The 13,212-nt window shown below is 34.7% G+C and overlaps 1 protein-coding gene across 1 annotated transcript; it reads left to right on the forward strand.

Annotated features, from left to right (window-relative positions):
• The first annotated feature begins 8,935 nt into the window (after nucleotides 1-8,935).
• LOC116268278 (uncharacterized) lies at nucleotides 8,936-9,896 on the forward strand. Its single transcript, XM_031649994.1, has 2 exons — nucleotides 8,936-9,054; nucleotides 9,092-9,896. Exons 1-2 carry the CDS (start codon nucleotides 8,936-8,938, stop codon nucleotides 9,894-9,896), a joined length of 924 nt encoding a protein of 307 aa, XP_031505854.1.
• Nucleotides 9,897-13,212: the final 3,316 nt, after the last annotated feature.

Consider the following 13,212-nt stretch of genomic DNA (forward strand, 5'->3'; position numbering starts at 1 on the left):
CAGTGTATTTTCTAATGTTAACTTCATCTTTGCCATGTTAAATAGTTCAGTTAGTTCATAGATGCTGGCCTGTTTTATTTGTCAAGGCTTTTTTGCTTCATTTTTGCTTACCTTCCAAGGGTGCCAGATGTGCATTTTCGTATCTTCCGTCATGCCGGCTGAGACTATTCCCCTTTATATTGACAGGTTGTGTGAAATCGAACTTTAATTCACTTTTTTTGAAAGTTTGGTGACTAGATGCATCTGATTTTAGAGGCTCAAGATGAAAAGTTTGAGCATATTCTTCTTGTTGCTCCTTGCTGTACTTGGAAGGCATGCTGCTAATATCTTTGACGATTTTTTCGTTGTTTATTGTGCTTAATGTCCTTAAGACTCGTTTTTTGCGTATTTTGAAGTTCTAACTCATCGTTAAAATTTATAAATTTAATTATACTCCTATCAGATGTAGAAATCATAAATGAAAAATGGAAAAAAATCAAAAACTACAGAAAATGACCAAATTTATTATTGATATAAAGTCTAGTTTTTTATATTGGTTGATTGAAGTTAGATATTTTATTGATTTAATATCTACAAACCAGGCATGTCTTCAAGCTCAGATGAAGAGAGTGAGGTAAATGAGTATAGTTCGAAAGAGCATATGATTAATACTAATGTTAATAATTCTCAAGGATGCCCTCCACTCTATGGGAACTCTGGCTATGATTTTATCTATTCTACTAATGAACCCTATCGGAAAGACCAATAAATGGTAAGAAACTCCATATACCTGCGTTTTAATTGCAGAAAATGCGGATAAACGGAAACCAAAGAGATTACGTCATTCTGGGACCGCCAGCATCAGGTTTCAGCTTGAATAGATCGATTAATAAAGAAATTATCCATACTTGCTTATCTTTGAGCTTCAAATTTATCGAATGAGGTGTCTAGGCTGCCAAAATTACGCAAACCGAGATATACGACAGCCAGCTCTAATATATATAAGATTAGTTTTGCCGTATCATCGCAAACATATTAAACGACGTTCCTCCTAAGACCTAGACGAAACTAAAATCCATCGAAGTTCCAACTTAAATTCACAAGCATGCAGAATGCTAAGCTTGTGAATTAAAGAAATGCCACAAAGGACCCTGTGGCCTATGCATGATTTTAGAAATCAAAAACATCAGAAATTTCTTACTTTTTTATTTTTATCTAAGCTATCAGTGCTTATTATTTGCCGAATATTGTTGGAGTTCGGAAGTCAACGCCAACAGATTATTTTATCAGCTTGAATCTATAATAAAATTTAATACTAATCGGCAAGCTTTAATATGCTTTGGCAAGATAAATGTCTTATTTCCTTTTAAACTCATCAACAAAGTTTTAGTCAGCATAAACTCATCTTTTTATATCATTAATATATGCTCCTGTTCAAAAAATCATGCAGCTTTGTTAAATCTACCGAAAAGCCGCTCAAATCTATTCAGCAAAGAATTTTTTGCCCTTTCAGTCGATAATTACTTAAAAAAACTCTTTGCATACGTTATTTTTTCTTATAATCTTCAATAATTAAAATTGAGATTATTAATAAATTTAGATAATTAAATCAACCATTTTTCGTGGGTATTATTGCTGCTCACATTAATTCAGATGCTAGTAGGGAAAAAGTTGTCCCTTTATATCGATTATATTATTAAAAATGCCTAAACCCTCTTAACTTATTCGTTTTATATGATTTTTATCTGCGAACCGCTAAAGTAAAAATAATTAAACATTGAATAAGTTTTTCTTTATTTCTCATATATCTTCCATCATGGAAAGCAAAGATATGGTTGGAGGATATTAAATGAACTAAATATATATGGATTCTGGCATACCATATTATATAAACGGTATGAATCTTTGTAAAAAAGTATTACAGGCCCACAAGCCATAGTAATTTTGCATAATAAGCCATATCAATCAACATCTATTGCAAGAATATTATTTTTTTTACCTATTTAATCACAATACTTATACTAAGTAAAAACTGTTGAAAAAACATCAAAATAATAAATAAAGATAGCTGAAAGGCTGATGATTTAACACCTATTTCTCTACGAGTATTTTTCTTACAAGGTCATTTTAACCTTGCGTTTCAAAGTAATAAAATTAAATTCAAAACTAAATAGGTGGGAAAATCAGGGATTTGAACTAGCTAAAAATGTTAAATATTCTATTCCAAACTCACCCGATGTTAATTAATCAAATTTCTTACTCTCATAGTGATAAATTCAATCCAGTTGGGCCATATTGAGCTCTTTTAAAGTCAACTCATGGATTACTGAAAAGCAAAAATTAAAATCATTGATTAATAATAATATTCAGATGTCAACAACTTCTCATTCACGAAGAGCCCTATCAGATATCATATGCTATCTGCCAAACATGGTCACAGGTTTCAGGGTAATCCTAATCTATATTTCAATCGCTTTATACAAAAACGCCCCTCAATAGTCCTGCTCCCTAGTTATCATGAGCATTATTCTAGACTATGTGGACGGAATCGTGGCAAGAAACAATTCCCAGTGCTCATTCTTCGGGGATTGTTTTGATTGGATAACTGACGTTTCTTCTTACGCTATAATATTGTTTTGGTGGGGCAGCCTATAGCCTTAACTTATGCTACTTATCTCTTCATTATTACTGCTACTAATTATAACAATGATTGTGGATATAGTAGCCAAATGTAAGGGCTATCGTCCTTTACTCAATTCGAACGACTGGTTATCTTTCATACTGAAGTATACGATGGATTGCGAGAAGAGAGGGTACAACTGCAAGGGGATTGGCTTCTGGAATGAGATCTTCCATTTTCTTTGCATTATTTCGCGCATCCTTTACTTGCAGTAATCATCAAAGATATGGTTTTACATGTTTTTGATCAATTTACCGATGAGCATCAGCTACGTATGGACAAATTTAGCATATTCAGTCAATATACTCAATACGTGGAGCGAGGAACATAAAGAAAATGAAATCGTACTCAGATTTATTTAACGATGATGTGATGTTTCTTTTTGATTAATTATTGAATAAAAGATAAATCAAAACCATGAGTTTTCTATGAATTAGCCCTAGCTTTGATCTCTTGTTATCATCAGGAAGCTTATTTAACTGTAATTAGCTTTATTAATACTCAACAAAATTGTCTAAGAACTCTTTGTCTAACTACATATTAAATTATATAAAAAATAGCATAAGAATGAGAAGCGTTTCGAGTAAGAATCAAGCCGTTGTGGAAAAAAATGTTATTAATTCTATTGACATTTTCTAAATCCTACATCGTTTGATGTTTGATATCAGGAAGCCCTTAATAATTTTATTTTGATAGGCGCAAGAGCTTTTTCATAAACAAACTTCTATTCATATAAATGGTCTTGCTATGCATAAGCATAACTTCATTTGGTTCATCGAGGCTCCTTGCATTATGCCTTTTTCATCTTTTTGATTTTTAATTATTTTTCCAATAAGCCAAATGCTAAGCATTACAAGGAAAAATAGATTGATTATCAGTCAATCTATCTTAAAATTACGTTTCTGGTATTAAGCAGGCTTTTGAATTCTTATTTATGCTTGATTAATTAGGCTCTTTAACCAAATCATTTAGAGTTCTTAATCTAAACAAATTTGGTAAAGGCAAACCAAAGATTAAAAAATGAAGGCCAATTCATACCATTCAATTGATTTTTGTCATTAATTGGCTTAAAGTCTTTTGTTTTATTGAAAGTTCATATAGAGGATGCATGCTGGCATATATAGAGTATTGAAAATAAAGGTTGAATACATCTTCTATGGGGATATTCAGTTTCGATCTGCGAAATCATATTTCCTATTCTAATTGGAATAGTTTACATAATAAAAAACACACAAAAAAGGCAAAAGCTATTCTTCTTCTTTTTTTCAAGTTTTGAAAATTTTCTAAGTTTTGCTTTTCTAACAAACAAATGCTAATTTATACAAGATCCAACTAAAGGTAGCAGCAAAAAGACCCTTTTTTGAGCTTTTAGATTTAATTTTCGTGCCGATATGTACAAGTTATTGTTGATCAAAATTAGCGTGTAATTTCGAAAATATTTACAAAAAATCTCCTTTATTGGCATTTATTGAACCTTTTTTCAACTATTTTGTTCAATTTAGCAATACTTTGTTTAAGAATTATCACCAAGCAAACTTTTTACTCAGGAAAAGTAACATTTTTGATAGAAGCTTTGGCAAAATTATATTTATCTGATGGCCAAAAAGATTAAAACACGAATAGATGTATGTTTCTGTTGATTATTTCCTTTTTCATTAAAATTCGTAACAAAATTTGGTTGACTAATTTAGAAGTCATCTAAATACGAATAAAAATATATGGGATTTTCGGTTAAACCAAGATTGAGATGGGAACCTAAATTGAATAAAAGTCAATAAACTACCAAGTTCTGCTTAAAAAACGAGTTTCAATCGAATAGTTCGGCGAAGCAAACCCTATAAATCTAGCTTTAATTTGCGTTTATAATAATAAATTACATAAAATGCAAAATCAATCAAAATCTCTTCACGAGATTCTCACATACAAGGCACAGTATGTCACAGGGTTCAGATTTGTCCTTATATATTTAGCCGTTTACCTCTCTCCGACTTTCCCTCAGACAGCAGGCATGATAATCTTATCAAGCGTTATCTTGGACTATTTCGACGGGATGGTGGCGCGGAAGTACAAGCAGGTCAGCTACTTCGGAGAAATCTTCGACTGGATCACGGACCTATGCTCGTACGCGGTCGTCCTTTTTTGGTGGAACAATTTGGAGCCCAGCTTGCTCCTCTCTTCTTTACCTTCTTCTGCCTAGAAGTCCTCATGATGATGGTTGATACAGTCTCAAAATGCTACGGCTACACCCCGCAACTGCAAGCCAATAGTTTCTCAACCTACATCCTCAACTTACATGGACCTCAGCAAGAGAGGGTACACATGCTCAGGAATCGGATATTGGAATGAAATCCTTCATTTCCTGTGCCTCATTTCGAGGATCCTCTTCCTCACGACCCAGAAAACTTCTGGTTTTACTGTTTTGTTGTCAACGTACCGTTCAGCATAAGTTACGTGTGGATGCATCTTGCCTATTCTCTCAACATTCTTGAAAGATGGAACTAATAAACACATGAAAACGAGCAATACGTCAAATTCATCGAACATTGATTCATTTTATCCTTTATCTTCTATCATTTATGATAGAAATGCCCATTTCTTCTTACTGCCTATAATTATACTGGCGTCAAAACAAGTGAAATCTCTCAACTGGAGTTTAATCCAGCCTCATCATATTTTTTCCAGCAAAAGATGGCATAAAATTGCAATTTTAATGAAAGAGCCTACCAATTGTTAAGTATTTACCGACTTTAAGCACAAGTCGTATAGGAAGAAATAAAAACTTTAGCTATATATGAGATATAAAGCACATATATATTAGGGCATATTTTTATCCATACCGAACTATTTATATGTATTCTAGAATATTAACCTTATTCAGTAGAAAGTGGGGGGTCCTTTGATTTTATTTGTCGTCATTTCCAAAGTTCATATATTCTTAAGTCATTAAAATCAAAATGGACCGTTTTAAAAATTAGGTTATCAAAAGTGAATTATGGTGATTGCAAATTGCTATAATAACGTGTTCCCGGGTTTCTATTAAAGGATTTATCGCTTTTGTATTATCAAACTCCCATCGATAGATGTAATATACTCAAAATGTCTTTCAGGCTATTTTTTCGTTGAATAAACTTGCTATTTTCCAAAATCCCTCACCTAAAAGCTAATCCTTCAGGGAAAAAAAAAAGATGGATTAATAAAGAAGCGATCCAACCAAATTATGCAATTTTAATGTAATTTCTCACCTATAAAGATGCGCATCTTATACAATTTTTCTCCTATTTATAAGATGATAAATATTTGACTTGATTATCTTTAAATCAAAATATTCAATGGAAGATTAAACAAAATCTCTTCACGAAATTCTAAAGTACAAGGCGCAGTATGTCACAGGGTTCAGGTTTGCCCTTATATATACGGCCGTTTACCTCTCTTCAAGTTTCCCTCAGACAGCAGGCATGTTGATCTTATCAAGCGTTATCTTGGACTATTTCGACGGGATGGTGGCGCGGAAGTACAAGCAGGTCAGCTACTTCGGAGAAATCTTCGACTGGATCACGGACCTATGCTCGTACGCGGTCGTCCTTTTTTGGTGGAACAATTTGGAGCCCAGCTTGCTCCTCTCTTCTTTACCTTCTTCTGCCTAGAAGTCCTCATGATGATGGTTGATACAGTCTCAAGATGCTACGACTACACCCCACAACTACAAGCCAATAGCCTGCAACCTACATCCTCAACTTTACCATGGACCTCAGCAAGAGAGGCTACACATGCTCAGGAATCGGATATTGGAATGAAATCCTTCATTTCCTGTGCCTCATTTCGAGGATCCTCTTCCTCACGACCAGACAACTTCTGGTTTTACTGTTTTGTGGTCAACGTTCCTTCAGCATAAGTTACGTGTGGATGCACCTCGCCTATTCTCTCACAATTCTGAAAAGTTGGAACGAATACAGCCACGAGAACAAGCAATACGTCAAATTCATGAACAATGATTCATTTCATCTTTATCTTCAATCATCTAGAAAATAAGGCCGAATCTTTTTTACTGCCAATAATTATACAGGCTATAGGGCAAAAGAATTTCTTAGTATGATTTAAGATCATCGAAATGTAATCTTTTTTATGAAAGGATGCCACTTAATTGCTATTATAATGAAAGTGCCTTCCAATTGTTAATAATTAAGCTTTTTGAAACGCAAGCTGAATCAAAACAAAATAATTCATATGCTAAGTCACAAAAAATAAAAGTCAGAAACATTAGGACACATTTTTATCAATCGTGAACCAATTAAATATATTATGGAATATTAGCCTTATTAGGTGCAAAAGGATGACTCCTTAATTTTATTTGTCGCCATTTCCAAAGTTCATATATTCTTAACTCATAAAATCAAAATGGACTATTTCAAAATAAGATTCTTAAAAGTGAATTCCATCGATTGCAAACCAATACAAAAGCGTGTTACCGCACTTCCATTAAAGGAACTATCGCTTTTGTTATATGGAAAGCTGTCCAATGATAGATGTGATACTGAAAATGTATTTCAGATCAGTCGACTTAGTGTTTCGTTTAGAAAAAATATTAGATGCGGGAAAAGGTAGAAATTGTGGGTAGAACTCTAAGATTTGATAGTTTTGCCAATTCTCCAGAGTGTCCTAAAAAAAGTTGGCTTTATTAAGCGAATAAACAGCAGTAAAAAATAGCAGGGAAGCTCCTAAATTAATCTTCTTGATTGCATATTTTATGGTTATGCTGACAAATGCAAACAAGCCCGCATTTTCGATATATTTACCTGAAAATCCTCAAAACTGACACCCCCTTTAATCTTCTATAATATATAGATTTTAATTGATGAGTTCATTGCGATCAAAGGAAAATTTAGGTTCTAATATTCAGTAGGTTTTTAAAACAAAAGCTCCATAAAGCCCTACAAAGACGATTTTAAGACGAAATGTCTAAAGACTATTGAAAAATGAGGTTTTATCCACATAAACGCCATTATCAGTTTCAGAACATAGCCTCCGAATTAAAGAGGAAACTAAATGGATCCATAGCTTTTACATGGAGATACAGTCCAAATCATATACTTTCGACAAAATCCTCCCAATATAGCGAAGATCTGACTCTTAATAAGGACCAAAGATAAGTTATTTCATCCCTTCTTAAATATTTACCATCTTTTCACCGTTGTTCCTTAATGGCCTCGCCGAATACCTCTAGAATCATGAGAAGTACCAAGAATAGAAAGCACAGTACATATGTCATCATGGTTTAAAAGATTTGTTTAGAAAATCAGAGAACTCAAATCCTTAGGCCAATTAACATAGATAAATGGCTCCCTACAGTTAGGAATAAGAGGATTTCTTTGCCTACTTCATTAAAAAGTATAGAAATGATCCGAGGCTTAGTGAGTTCGTCGGAAGCTTACTAATGTTCAACTATTTTAACATCGTTGACATGGCTAAAAATCCAGGTATACGACACCTAACAGAAAAATCGAAGAGAGGAAAATATTCAAGTTTCTTCGAGCTTTACAAAGACAGCAGTGAGGAGCTTCAGAAAATTCTGATTTCAAAGATGATTGGTAGCTAGTGCGAGCTTGGGAGGTATAGTCAGTTTCTTGAAACTTAAATAGTTTAGACACCTTTTTGCATCAAATATGAAGACCAATATGTAGGGATTGTTTACACTATCAGGTTGAACGAGAACTAATACCAAGACAAGATCAAGAACAGGGCCTTGCGAGTTGATTTGAAGGAAAAAGAATGTCGAGAAATCATCTATGTATCAACTCTTTATGTCTTACCAAAATACAAAGGTTTAGGGCATGGAAAAAATATCCTCAACATCTTAAAGGGTGAAGGAATAGCTGTTGTATTGTGCTCCAGTGCAACCAGCTAACAAAGTGGGCTCTCGGATAATATAGGAACTGGGAATTTTTATAAAAAATGTTAATTTCAAGAGTATTATCCTTTGTAGGCCTCCTTGGATTGCGAATACGATAGAGGATGTCTACTTCAATCTGAGGAGCATAAAGATTGTGAGATTCGAAAATGCAAATATCCATTAACAGCCTATTACGACGAATCATATTATGTCTACTATCCACCAAAATCTATCTGATCTTAATTATCACTTTATGCATTTCATTTCTTACTTTAGTAGATAATTATGGGATCTTCGGAATTCAATTTATTTTTATTTGAGATTCAAATGAAGTGGGATGTTTATAAGCTTGATTGGTTGATTTTTCATTATCATTTGAATTTAAATTGATGAGCATGAACAGGCTGTCGAGGGAAGAGATAGGCAACTTTGACGAGTACATTGATCGACTCTCGCAATGCAAGCTTCTCAACGAACAAGAAATCAAGGTCCTTTGCGATAAGGCAAAGTAATTATCTGTCCATTTAGATAAATCTTTACCGAAGAGCCGAACGTGGTGAACGTCAGGCACCTGTCAACATATGTGGTGACGTCCATGGTCAATTCTATGACCTCATGGAGCTTTTCAGGATCGGAGGCAACATTCCCTATACGAATTATCTATTCCTGGGAGACTACGTCGACCGAGGATATTACTCTCTGGAGACGGTCTGTCTGCTCCTGAGCTTAAAAGTGCGCTACAAAGAAAGACTGACGATCCTCAGGGGAAATCACGAGTCCAGAAGCATCACCCAAAATTACGGGTTTTACGACGAGTGCATGAGGAAGTACGAAAATAACAACGTGTGGAAGATGCTCACCGAACTATTCGACTACTTGCCCCTGACTGCAGTCGTAGAAGGGCAAATCTTCGGAACCCACGGAGGACTCTCGCCCAACATCAAGACTCTCGATGACATCAGGAAGCTGGATAGGATTCAGGAAGTCCCCAGCGAAGGACCCATTTGCGATCTACTTTGGAGTGACCCCGACGAGAGGTTCGGTTTCAATGTGAGTCCAAGAGGAGCCGGATGGACCTTCGGTCAGGACAATTCCATGAAGTTCAACCACACGAACGGCCTCAAGAAGATAACCAGAGCCCATCAACTGATGAATGACGGCTATCAACACACCCATGACAGCCATGTGACCACCGTCTTCTCGGCTCCGAACTACTGCTATCGCTGCGGCAACTTGGCAGCAATAATCGAAGTCGATGAGAATATGAAGTGCACTCATATGCAATTCGATCCCAGCCCAAGAAGAGGTGAAGCCAATTTGGCCAAGAAGACTCCTGACTATTTTTTATGATTAATCGGAATTATTATACCATTTTATGATGAACAAGTATTAGAAATTTTGTAAAATAACGCATGAAACCTATCCTTATAATAAAATTTTAGGAAGAATTGATATTTGATATAATACTATATTTATATTTAGGACAAACCAGCAGTTAAGTTCAGAAAAAAATGGGAAATCATAATTATATTCATTAGATCAAGCCAGAATAGGTTAAGATAAATCATCCTTACTTCCAGAAGGCTGTTTCTACTCATGAAGAAAATACAAAAGTCATAAAAAGTCGAATACATTCGCAATAAAAGCAATATAAGGTCTGGAAAAGCCTTGTGTTTCCTGATAAAAGCAAGTAACCTGCTCTCAGTCACGAGCATCTATTCCTACCAATCAAGACAACTTTCGAGTCTGATAAGGGCGTTTGTTCAAATACCGGTTCAGCAATTGTACACAGATAAATATTTAGAACTCCTATCCTCATTTTTCGACTCTCCTATCGACTTAAATAGCAAAGAGATAACCCAATAAATAGTACTTCAAATAGTCATAACTATGGTACCTTTTATATGTCTTGGCAGCTGCCAAGGAAGATATCAGCAAGTTCAGCTAAAAAGTTGGAGATATCAAGCCTGCAAACGTCTTTATTGACTAAGAAAGGAATATAAAGGTCAGCTGCATCTTTTCTAGCCCATCCGAAGATAATAACTATAGAAAATTGACAAATCACTAAGACCTTTAGCATGGCTTTCTGCTTGCACCCTAAGATATAGTAGATGCAAAGAAGGGAGCCATCGACAACAAGCAAAATAATCAGTCAGAGGTATTTTCCATAGGAGCGACAGTTTTAAGTGCTTGCATCCTTAACAATCTTCAGGATGTATACAACTATAAGCAGCTGACCTTTTCTGAAGAAAAGTTCCAAAAAAAGATTGACTAACTTATATAAAAGACAAAGTATAGCTAAATTTTTAAGAGTATCATCATGAACCTTGTGGATTTGAAGCCTTAAAAGCGTGTATACTTTCCTGCCCTTTGGAAATTTATCTCTCGCTACAGCTCAAATATCAAAAGTAAGGAACAATTCATTGTCAACAATCCTCCTGACTGCTTAGTAAGCGGAATACCTATCATAAAGTAGAAGTTAAAGAAGCCATGATCTCCTTTGATTTCATAAAAACCCATTTCTTTGGATTTTTGCTTCAAGCCTTTTTATTTTTAGCAGGCAAATAATTTGTGAACTTTGAAAGTGAAATTATAATTAAGGTTGGTTTCATCATTGCTACTTAAATATTAGTTTTTTGAAAGACTATGAATATGTTTTGTGAGTTTCATGGCTAATTTTTTTTATGCCTCATTTGAAGCCTTGCATGGATAAAACTAATACGAATAGGCTTGGTGTACAGTAAATTCTATTTTAGCTAATCGGTTACCAGCACTTACAATATCTTTATTATTTTCGAAGCATTTTGGGCGCCTACGGACTTTTTTTCTTTAATTTTTCTTTATGACGAAATCGAAATATTAATGATATTCTAAACGCCGAAACATTCACAAAGGTTGTGCCCATAATCATTATTATATTTTGCTTAAATAAGTGCATTTGAGATGAAATTCTTTTTTATAATATATCAGGATCGCCAAGCAGCAAAATAAAAGCTAAAAAATGGGTCAAATAGATAGAAAATTAGGCAGTTTAGGTAATACCTGATTCTTATTATTTAACTAATAATCATTCCCAAAATATATTCGAAAAGTTTATAATAACAAAGCAAAATACGAGAAAAAGCTACACACATCGAATAAAATATTCTAACGATTAACAGGGTTATTGCCAGATCATAGTCCTTAGATACATGAAAAGGGCCAGTCATAACATTTCTCAATCTTTTTGAGACGTAAACTATCGAACGATTAATTTATTCCTTCTAATCAATCGAATATTCTTTAGAATTATAATTTTACAATCATCGACTTCCAAATGATGACAATCATTCCAGACCTTTTTGATGAAATCCACCCAGAAATGCATCATCAACTGCAGGAAATAGAAAGACCAAAACTGAAAAATATCTTTATCAGCAATCAATAAGAAATCCAACTCTCACTTTCTGATCACTTTCTTTTCCTCTACGTAAATGCCAGTTCTCAGATCCCCACGCACTACTGCAAGCTCACCTTCTCGGTTAAGTTTGAAGTCATCTACCAATCTGTATTCGTAAATTGTCCAATAATGTAGAACGACGACAGCATCGGAATACCAGTTGCCCTCAAACTGGAAAGGTAAGATTGCGTCAAGCAACTTACATTAATTGCCTCCCACCCATCAATCGTCGAGATATGGGGTCTCGAGTTGGAAAAGAAGATCAACCAAAGAAACTTTCATAAACTGTTCAAGGCAAAAAAGAAAATTGGGAAAGGAGCCTTCGCTACTGTCTATCTCGCTGAACGTTTACGTGACCATAAAATGGTCGCTGTCAAAGCGTTTTCGAAATAGAAGCAATATTCCAGCGAAAAAGGAAGATAATCACTTTAGAACGAGATTAAACTTATGAGACTGCTCAACCACTCCAATATTATGAAGCTTGAGGGCGTCTATGAGACCTAAAATTCAATCTATGTATACTTGAATACCTATAAGGACAGCAATTAAACGAGTTGCTTAAGAGTGGAAAAAAGCTATAGTTCCATGAAATTCGAAGTATTTTGCAGAGCATTTTACGCGCTTTGAGCCACCTGTCTAAGCACAAGATCATCCACAGAGATTTAAAGCCCTAAAATATTCTGTTCAAAAAAGAAAATTCTCAAGAATTAGCAATTTGTGACTTTGGACTTGCTACCTATGCAGAATAATAGAAATATTGTTCGTTAGGTGCGGAACACCCGGCTTCGTTGCCCCAGAGATTATAATATCAAGGACATGTCAACAAAATGTGACCCAATTAGTGATGTCTTTTCAGCTGGAATCATCTTTCACTATCTCCTATTCGGTTGCTCAGTCTTCGAAGGAAAGAAGTACAACGAAATCCTGTCTCAAAATAGGCAATGCTAGCTTAATTTTGACAAGGATATTTATAGCACCCTTGAGCCAAAAACATTGGATTTACTAAAAAAAATGCTTGAAAAAAATTCAGATATGCGCATTTCGGCCGAAAACGCACTCAATCATCCCTTCTTCCTTGGAGACATGGACATTTAGTTTGACTACAAGAGCATTTTCAGAGAATTAACAAATTCAAGTTAGTAAAATCCAAAATGCTCCCGGTTACCCCATCAACTTTTGTGACTAAAAAGGAGAAGCAACGTTCTTTCGAAAAACCAGCAAGAAGAC

Source organism: Nymphaea colorata, unplaced genomic scaffold (genome assembly GCF_008831285.2).
Source record: "Nymphaea colorata isolate Beijing-Zhang1983 unplaced genomic scaffold, ASM883128v2 scaffold0185, whole genome shotgun sequence".
NCBI lineage: Eukaryota > Viridiplantae > Streptophyta > Magnoliopsida > Nymphaeales > Nymphaeaceae > Nymphaea > Nymphaea colorata.

Bases quoted from the DNA above. Each gene is read 5' to 3' on its own strand.
- LOC116268278 (XM_031649994.1), top strand. From the start codon at position 8,936: ATGAGCATGAACAGGCTGTCGAGGGAAGAGATAGGCAACTTTGACGAG. The intron at 9,055-9,091 runs GTAATTATCTGT...TCTTTACCGAAG, and splicing joins GTCCTTTGCGATAAGGCAAA to AGCCGAACGTGGTGAACGTC.